This window comes from Gallinula chloropus, assembly GCF_964237585.1.
Source record: "Gallinula chloropus genome assembly, chromosome: 15".
In the NCBI taxonomy this organism is placed as follows: Eukaryota; Metazoa; Chordata; class Aves; order Gruiformes; family Rallidae; genus Gallinula; species Gallinula chloropus.
Window position 1 is genome coordinate 10,394,968 of NC_140100.1, and position 10,174 is coordinate 10,405,141.

Below are 10,174 nucleotides of genomic sequence, written 5' to 3' on the forward strand. Positions count from 1 at the left end.
TGAGATCTGTTCAACATGGAATGTACGTGCGCCAGGTGAGCCGCTGCCTTGCGATGATCTGGACCACTGCCACATCTCTGGTTTAACTCTTCTTTCTTCATAGTCCTCACAAAGACCAGCATAGCTTTGCTGTTTCACACCAAGCTGAGTTCGAAGGATGTGATTGACTTGAATTGCAGCACACAGCGCAAGCAGCACACCAAACCACAAGTCAGTGGATCTCAATATGGACCTAGAGAGAAAGAATGCAGAAAAGTTACCACACTAATATGTCACAGCTCCTTTTTCTTAAAGGGGGAAAAAAATTATAAGTACATCTTTAACATAGAGAATAATCCAAGACCAGTATGTAAGAATAGTCCAGGCAGACAGGGGTCCTTCCAGGCACATCTGAAGGGGCAGGAAGTATACCCGAATATAAACTTTATTCTGTAGCTTCAGTTTAACTTGCTACAAACTCTCTTTTGGTAACAGGCATCAAAGTGAGTCAGCAAATGAGCAGCTAGATAGATTTGCTGTGGAACAGCACTGTTTCCCTTAGCCTACACAAATGCACACCATAACTGAGAGAGTCTTAACAGAGAGAAAAATACTAATCTTCCTGTAAACAGGAGTGCATGTGGAAATCAGCCACACAGCGCTGACAGTAACAATGTACTGTGCACAGCCTCCAAAGGGAACTGGTCAGACTGGCTGCACCACTGCTTAGAGGGTATTCCTGATACTGTAGTCAAATGACAAGCTGATGTTGTTACAAGAGAACAATTAGGTACCAACACAGATAATGAGCAAAGGCAAAGCCTTTTTAGCCACCAAAGTTACCAAGCTACGTGTGCAGTGACTCCTGGCTGTGTGGCTCAACTTCAAACTTCAGAACCGTATGACGAGTCCCAAAAATAAAAATGGAAGATGCCACATTTTGACCTTTTCCCATTTCAACTTACCTTGAAGGAGTCACAGCCAGACTTGTCTTTCAGCACCTGGCTGCTAGCCAGATGCTGTGTCTGTGAGAAGCTATGTCTATGAGGAGAAGGTAAGCGTCCCACGCCAGGCTGCAGCAGATGTCCACTGTGACAGCCCACAGCCCGCTTCTGGTGCCAGTTAAGAGCAAAGCTTGCCTTTCATCACAAAACCAGTGAAACGTCAGCCTTACAAAGCCCGAGAGCTCCTACTGTCTTAGTTTAGGGAGCATCAGGCTTTGCAGGAACAGGCTCAAGGCGGGAGAGATGCAAATGACATCTGAGCTGTCATTTCCATGCGATGACGTCATAGCTTAAGCCTACCCCTACATTTTCCCTGCTACAATCGCTCCTAACGTAGGAAAAACAACCCACACCAAACACAGAGCAGAGGAAATGGTTTCGCCGGCTCCTTGCAGAGTGGCAGCACGCAGCGCCAGCCGGCACGGTCACAGCTCACGCCTGTCTCCGAGTTAGCTGCGGCTTCGCAGCACCAACGGACTTGAGGCGAGGAAGTAGCACGTCTGCCATTCGAACCCCGAGCAAGCGGGACTGCGGGCACCGACCCGGGCAGGCAAAGCCGAGCCCGCGAGGAACCGAGCGGCGCTTCCTCCGGCGGCACAAGAGAGCGCGGCGGCCTCCCCTCCCCACCCAGCTCAGCCCAGGAGACGCGTCCGACGGCGCTCACAGCTCGGCTGAGACAGCGACCGCCGAGCCTCCTCCAGCTGCGGGGCCGCCCGGCTGCCACCCGGGAGACAAGCCCTCCCCGAGCCCCGCCCCGCCGCCCACCTGCAGCCGCACGTTGAGCATCATCGAGGCGACGATGTAGAGGTAGGGGAAGTTGATGCGGAGCTTCCAGGCCAGGTCGAAGAAGATGAGGAGGGTCCTGGTCAGCCCCTTGCAGAACACCCCGTAGGACCTGGCCGCGGCCGACTGGGAAAGCCTGGCAGCCAGGGCAGACAGAACCGCCGCCATATACCCTCCGCCCGCGGCCCTGCCGCGCCGCCCGGGCCCCGCAGCCGCCCCCTCCCCGCGCCCGGCGGTGGGTGTCGCCAGCGGGGAGGAGCCCTCACCCGGCGACGTGCGGGCGCGCGTAGCCCTGACGCTGTTACGTCACAGCGGCTCGCGCTGACGCGCAGAACCGCCCCCCCGGGCGCTCCCCCGCTGCGCATGCTCGCGACAAGGGCGGGGCGGCGGGCTCCGCCCCTCCCTATCGGGTGGGGCCGTCCCGGGGCGGGGTGAGGGCGGGAATCAGGTCAGGGATGGGCTGTTACTGCCTCTCACGTCCCTTGGCCCTGCCGCACCCCGGCCCACGGCTGTATCTCGTAGGAGTCCGTGTTGAAACCGCGCCGGGAGCCCCTGGAGAGCCGCTATGGTTCCTAACGCCCGTTTCCGGGCGAGCTAGGCGCTCCCAGCCGGGGAGGAGAAGCCCGAGGGCCCGATCCGGGAGCGCGCTCTGACCCTCGCAGTAAAAGCTGCACAGGCCATCGGTACCGAGACTTGCTTTGCCGGTACGGGAAAGGTACGGAGCCACAGAAGGGTCTGGATTGGAAGGGCCCTCAGAGCCCCCAGTGCCCCTCTGTCATGGGCGGATACACCACCCTCCCAGCCCCGGGTGCTCCAAGCCCCATCCAGCCTGGCCTAGAACCCTGCCAGGGATCCAGGGGCAGACCCAACTTCTCTGAGCACCCTGTGCCAGGGCCTCCCCACCCTCACAGAGAAGTTACTCCTATCTGATACCAATCTCCCCTCCTTCAGGTTAAAGCCATTCCTCTTGTGCTGTCACTACGTGCACAGGACATGGGTGGCTTTCTGGGCTGTAAGCACAGGTTGCTGTGTCATGTTCAGCTCATTAGCCAACACCCCGAACTCGTCCTCAGGGCTGGTCTCAATCCAAAATGCCGCAGAGGATGAACAGATGACCAATACCATTTATAAAGAGGGCCCTTCCTCTTCCCCCCCTCCCCTCCTGAACTCAGTTTCCATTCAAACAACTTCTAATAACTGTAAAATGAAACAGAAAAATCAGTACCTTGGTCTAAACTCCTTGTCAAATTCTATTGTATTGCTACAGAATCACACTGGTGCACAGAGAAAGAGTAATTCCAGAACAGAACCAGACATCTTCCCAGCTTTATCTGCAATCTCTGTCGGTAAGCCATTAGGTACACAACAGAGCGGAAAACCCCTAGAAAACCCTGGTTGTGCCTGGAAACCACTAACAGTTTGATTAAGGAAACAACAGCCACTACCTTGTGTTCTCAGGATTGGGACTGTTTTACAGATACAGGGTGTTTGGAGGGGTTGTTGGTGTTAGGGGTGAGGAGGTACCACAGGCCGCAGCATGATTCCACCACAGTTCCAGTGGCAGAACCAGTGAGTGGAGCTGTCTTTAATGTGATTTTTAACCCTGCCCAGCATCTGAGCACATCTGAAGAACCCATTTTGATCTCAGGCCTTTAGCTACCCCTTCTTGAGAGGAAAACCCTGATTTACTTCCCTCAGACCCAGCTCTCCACCTCCAGACAGCTGCAGGTCACCGCTGTCTCTAAGCAGGTCTGACTGAATTTCAGGCTATGGATTTAAATGATGTCCTAGATCAAAAAGGTCTCAGAGAAAATGTGTCTTAAAACCTAACCTCGGGAACTTGTCTCTTCCAGGGGGCATCCTAGCAGATTCAAAGCTCTTCTGATCCCACTTTAGCCCAGATTTCTGTCAGTTCTCTAATCAAAAATGAACGATCCTCTCTGAGGCCAGAATTGAGCTATGATTTCCTATCTTCTCTGTGCCTGGATAGCTTGATCCTACCTGTACTATTCTGAAGAGAGAAAACTTCAAATGTCTTGTTATCCGCACTGTTTTGATTTTGGAGAACTTGAGATAAAAGCCCTCGCTCTCCCCATCAGCTCAATAAAAGGTACTGTTTGGGTTCATACTGCAGGTCATAAAAAAAACCGCAAGCAGGGGCCTGAAGTTGAGCATGTTACAAAGTTCATGCAATAGCTTCTGATTCCAAAGAGTCTTAACCTCTGTCCTGAAGTCTTCCAAAGACTGGCACGGTGCTTCTGCAAGCAGGAGAGTAATGCACGGAGCAGTGGTTTTATGGCTGCGTGGTGTGGGATACCCCATCCTCCTCCCTTCTATGTCAGCTCAGCACGTCTGGTTAGACAAACCAGTGGTTTATTTTTTTTCCTGCCCCTCTGAAGTTTTGAATAACCTTAGTAGTACTGGCAGCACAAGAACTGGGTTGTGTCCGGCCTTACTCTGGAGTTTCAAGGTAACTCCAATTCCTTTGCCATTGCATGTACTGAGACCACCTTCTCCACAGCTGAGCACAAATGATTTAGCTGCCACAGGATATTTAGCAGTTTTCCGTGATCAAACTGGAACACGATGTGGTACACAAAGGTTAAATCAGGAAGCTGATTAACTTTTATATTTAACAGTTGATATCTGCTGGATTCTCATTAGTTCTAGCTCATATTGCTCACTGAAACATTATTGACTAAAAAATCTTGATTAACTGTAAATTACTTTTTACACTAAAATAGGCAATGCAATTAATAAATTTGTTCATAATAGCAAGTTAACATCAGTATTGATTTGGATCTAATCATTTAATTAATAGTGAGATTGATAAAACACTCTAGCTTTCCAACAAAGAAATGCAGCTGAATACCAATTGAAGAGATTCACAGGATTTTGTCACGTCGAGATTTGGAAATCAGCTAATTATTTTGACAGTGAAACTAAACCTCAAAACCATCCTACACTTCCTCCTTTGATTTCAGTTCTGTCACAGTGGTAAAATCCTTCTCAATTTAGCTCGACCACTGATTCCGTTAATATGCAGAAGTTCAAAACTACTGACATGCAATTTGTGGCTGATGGCTGCATAGATCACTTGCCATCACTGTAATGCCATCCTTTTTGCTTTTTAACTTGTCTTTCTTTCATCTTTCTCTGTTGCATCAGACAAGCACGTCAAGTTTTTTTTCAAGTTTTTTTATCTTTTATTTCATTTTACCTCATATTTTTTCACAGGTATTAAAATACTCCTTTATTCAAAGAAAATTTGTTGTTAGTCAGCATTACTGATTTGTTAATTTTGCAGAATGTCCTGCTATGCTTTCTTAACCTATATCCTTTTTATTTAGAAGTAGTTCCTCATAGGTTTATGCAGAGATTCCTCCATTCTCCTTCAGGGCTTTGAAGTACCCCTATTTCCAAAAGGATGAAAAATCAAGCCCTTGATGTACCTGCCACACAGATCAGTGTTTTCTAATTGCACTCCCCTGGTTAGCTCTGCCTGTCTGCCCCTTGCCTGGGACAGGCTTCTTTTGGGAAGGGACTTCTCTCCACCCTGGAGCGTGATACAGAGCAATCCTCAGGCTTGAGATGAGGCCTCCAGGGCTCTCTATAAGAGCTGATAACAACACAGATAAATGACAGATGCTTAGTACTGAATGAGACAGAATTTGGGGTTATGTATTCTTGCAGTTGGTTCTTTCTGGTGCCTTGTTATATCCATTGCAACATATGCAAAGATTCCATAAAATGATTGATAAAATGACTGCAGAGATCATAATAGAAACTTGAAAGAAAGGGGAAAAGTCAAATATTTTCAACAATAAACTATTTTGTTCTCTTCAGTTCCTGCGATCTTCTGTACTTTTTTGGACTGAAAGTTCAGTTTAAAAAAGCCAGATGGTTCCTAACAAACCCCCTCTTGTGAGTGGGATTTTCAGGACTGCAAGGAAACTTGTCATCAGCTATGGTAGCCTGTCTGCTGACGCCGTGCTTTCCTTCCCCAGCAGTCATCTGCCTTGGCATTCTGGAATCCCAGGGGCCCCTCAGAGAGTTTATTGTCCCTGGTGACAAAAGCGTTCAGTTTACCCTTTTCGTTTGTGATGACATTGAGTTCACTGCCCCCTCTCTCCAAAACCTTTCAGAAAATTAAGTGTACAACACACTGGATTCTAACAACCCAAGTTATAGTTAGACGTGTGGGCGGCTACCGACAATACGAACAACTCTTGCAGAAGCTGTTGTGCTGCAGACAGCTTGCACTGAGGAACACTGGAACTCCACCACAGGCAATACTAAAAAGACAAGACCTCATTGGAATAGGTATTTTCCATCAGTTTAATAAAGGCAGATTCCAAAAGTAAATCAAAATACCCAGCTGCCCAAAGCAAGTAGAGCTACCAGTCACCCAACTGTGCCTCCTGGTAAAGCAGAAAGGTGATTGCCCTATGTCACCATTAACCTTGTTTTGGAAACAGGGCAATATTGTAATTTTTATGTTTAGGAAATGGAGAACAAATGAAACATCATATTTTGGGAAGACTTCCTCTTCACAGGAATTGCTACTTAGCAACTTATGAGTACACAGTCATAGAGGGAAAAAACCTGTAGCTTTTCCATACATTTTTAATGTTCTGTTTATGCTAAAATAAACTATTTTGTACTTAGTTTCATTTTTGGCTTTGCTGTATCTTTGAATCTATCTATTGGTTTGGTTTCCATTCCAAGAGAAGCTGTGCGTTGGGATGTGAGTCATGGCTGTGCGGCACGACAGAGGGAAGTAGGCTTCGCACCACTCCATCTGCCCTCAGGCAAAGTGACCGCAGAATACTTGGTCCTTTTAGGTTCCACCTCTACTAAAGTCTGTAAGAACATCTTCAAGCATGGAGCAGAAAAACACTAAATATTTCTAAGCAAATAAGTGGCCAGGTCAAAGCTTGTAGCCTTTGGTCTTTTATTCATGTGAAAAAGAGCCGGTCAGTGGAAGGCAGGAAAACTAGGAATAGTGAATGGGCTTATGTAACAGTTAAACCTTTATGCTTCTTCTTAGTGTTTTAAGGCTCACTTCTGTGAAATGCTTGATAGCAAGATAGGTGGAGGTTGAGAGGAACTTACAGCTTATACATCTGTGTACTTGAAGGATGCCTCGCCTCCACATGATGTGGTGCTCACAGTTATAAAACGGCCGCTTCCCATCTTTCTGCTAAGGGAGCTGCAGTGATAAAACCTCAAGTGACACAGAGGAGTCTCGGGTCTTTGCTTATAAATATATAATGATGTCTCTATTCCAAAAAGCTTGCAGCCGTACACAAGGGTTACTGTATAGAGTCCCGCTGCCTTCAACAACAGTTCTCACTGTAGCGAGCCCTGTCTGTTACTGCCTGCTAAACCTGAGGGTAGGCATAAGTGAATGCAAAGCCTTATGTGGGTTTTATAACTGAAATTCTTGACAGAAGAGATATTTATCAGAAGCTACCTAAAGAAAATACAGGACTTGTTTCTGTTGTATACATACACCAGCCAAGTCATCTATGCGAACACTGCATGAATGCAATGCATTCATTTTACAATGCTTTGTTATTAATGTAGAGGGTTTTATTCTAACATTTTATTTTCCTGCTCCTTTCATCTGTTCTCTCTGTTGCAGCAAATGCTGACATTTAAAAGTTGTGGTTCCTTTTTTATTTCTGGCTTTAGTTCCTCTAGAGCAGACTGAGTACTATATTTGAACAGTGTACATATCACATGTTAGTACATGGGGTTTTTTTCCAACATTCTGGCAACTAATGATGCCAACAATGTTTGCCTAGAATATGTAGAAATTGTGGACCACTACTTGTGGATTATATTATTTTCTAACATTAATTTTACGTCATGGTATCTCCCCAACTTCAGCGAAGACACTCGGATTTCCCTCTACAGCATCAGTGTCACTTTCCTAATTAAAACTGTGGCTCTGTTAGGGTGAAGATGCACAACTGAAGAATTCAAAGATCATTATTATGCAAAACAAGTCAGGATCTCAGGCAACTGGATGAGGTGTGAATCTTTAAGTGTCTTCAGTATCCATGTCTGTGCATTAAGATGTCTTTCTACCAGTTGCCGTATCCCTAATACTGTATCATCAATCACCTGACTTTTACCACCAACTCAAATTAGGATAGAATCAAGCCTTAAGTACATTTTTAAAAGATAATTATTTTGCTATTTTATGATGAAAGAAGCATCTGGAAATCATGTTTTTCTCCCATAAGAGAACTCTCCCTTCAGTTGGGCGGGGTCTTTACTTCTGCTTTTAATACAAGTGCCTAAAGAGAGGAGAGTGCAATATGATGAAAACCTTATTCTGCCCTCTGAAAATTGGTTCTTGCACATCAGTCCCACCCTTAATTTCAAGTGGCTGTGAACTCCCATTAGAGCTTTTAGCCCCTAAAGCTGTTTTTTAGCTATGGGTAAGGAAGGACAGACTTTGACCTAGGTATTGAAGCGTGCTGTTTCCTGAGGGCAGCCGCACAGCACTGGTGTCAGCAAGAAGTGTCACCCAGGAATAAGAGAATACATTTAAGAATCGCTCTTAGGTGTTCTGTTTGCTTCCCTGGTGTCTTTTCCAGTATGTACAATGTGTATACTGGTGCTTCTCTACTTGTCTGAGCATTTGTTTGTGGCTTTATTAATGAACTAACATGTTAGAGAACACAGTTTGGGATGAAAGATACTACAAAAGTGCAAATAATTATTGTCTCTGTAATGCTGATAGTCTGTGTCATGGTGAGTAGAACTTTCCAGTATTGCATCAGCATGATTATCCTGCCACTCCCCATCCACAAAGGAGAATAATCCTCCTTCAGTGCCAGCACATACACAATACTCACATTCAGAGTATCCGAAACAATTTTAAACAATGATTTCCTCTTGATGTCTAAGAAAAAAAGACTTTTAACAACTGTAATGGATGAGAGAAGATAAGGTGATAGATTGTGGAACAATTTTAGGACTGACCTAAGCCTCAGCTTTATGATTCATGATCTTATCAGAACTATGGAAATATTAATAATTGTTTATTGTTACTGTCATTATTTTCTTTTTAGATGCTCCTCTGTGTAGTGCAGTTGTTACTAGTCTATATACAACTCAGCACTGCAGTCACATATATCCAACTGGTAATTTTTCTGTGAAGTTTGTTGTTACTAACCTCTCAATCTGTTCCCTGTCTTTCATACTGCTCTGTAAGGTTTTTTTTTCTTTTCTTCCCTGGGTTGGTCTCATTCTCAGGGGAAAAAACATGCCTGCAAACAGCATTAAGCATTTGTAGTACCACATTAAGTTACTTGTTCCTCTTTAAAGAGAAATCCACTCATGCTAGTTAAACAAAAAGGATGCATGAGTGAAGTAAAATGTAGCTGTCATGTAGTAAAGTTTAATAATAGAATAATTAACAAATCATGTATTCTAAGGAGCAAACACACAATGATTTGTCTTCCGTGGCAGATAAGGAAAGTTACCTGAAGGGAGATCTCAACTAGGATTTCAAAGGCAAAAGTTTGAACAATTCCAAAAGGCTCCTTTTCATCTTATTTGAGGAAATACAGACTTACAAATGTTTGGGGGAGGGGGTGAGGGGATGTGTCATCCTCTATCCAAACTGTAATATCATTTTAATGACTACCAGTAAATATTTATCTAGGTATTTTCTGATGTTGGCAATTAGATACCCCGTTGGGTATAAAATTGTCAATTTAAAACATATTCAGAGCATCCTCTGTGTTTTAACTTAAGTATTTTTTTGACAGTGCAAAACAATTGATCCCAAAAGAATAGGATGGAGGAGCACCGAAAAGAACACGCATAAAAAGATATTGCTTGTCTCATGACAGGATCATAAAAGCAATTTGTGCTAATGTGTTTTCTCTATTATAGCCTTGATCCTTGTCTTTAAAAGCTATTTTGTAATAATATTGTAAATTTTGTTGTACCTCTTTTTCATGTAAAAACCTCTAATCATCCATCTGTTTTACACTGGATAAAAAAGAACCAGTGGAGGAATAGGTAGGTGGTGGGAAAAGCAGAAGCAGTTTTACATGTCACTTGAATCTTCTCATATTCTGGGCGTCCTCAGGACCATGACATAAATTAGATCATCTTCATGCCTGCTCTATTTCTGTGCGGTATGTCAGCGGTCCCAAAACCTCTTGTAGCAGCCAAGAACAGCAGGAGCACTGCGATACAGCCCACACCTCTCTTCCGCAGCTCCCGGCTGCTGGGTAGAGAACAGTTGCCAGGTCATTGGCAGCAGCAGAGCCTTGGCTCTCAGGGTATCGAGCTCCAGTGACAAGTCATTTCAGCTTCCATCTGTATGAGGGAACATGGACATACAAGTGTCACAAAAATAGCCTTCACAGCAACAGTTC

General features: G+C 45.1%; 1 protein-coding gene across 1 annotated transcript; it reads right to left on the reverse strand.

Annotated features, from left to right (window-relative positions):
* Positions 1 to 159: 159 nt before the first annotated feature.
* Positions 160 to 1,934, reverse strand: SMIM10L3 (small integral membrane protein 10 like 3; the record flags this gene model as incomplete). The annotated part of the gene is made up of 2 exons (XM_084271287.1): positions 160 to 232; positions 1,749 to 1,934. The coding sequence occupies 2 exons, from the start codon at positions 1,932 to 1,934 to the stop codon at positions 212 to 214; spliced, it is 207 nt and encodes a 68-aa protein (XP_084127413.1). The 3' UTR covers positions 160 to 211.
* Between the last annotated feature and the right edge of the window lie 8,240 nt (positions 1,935 to 10,174).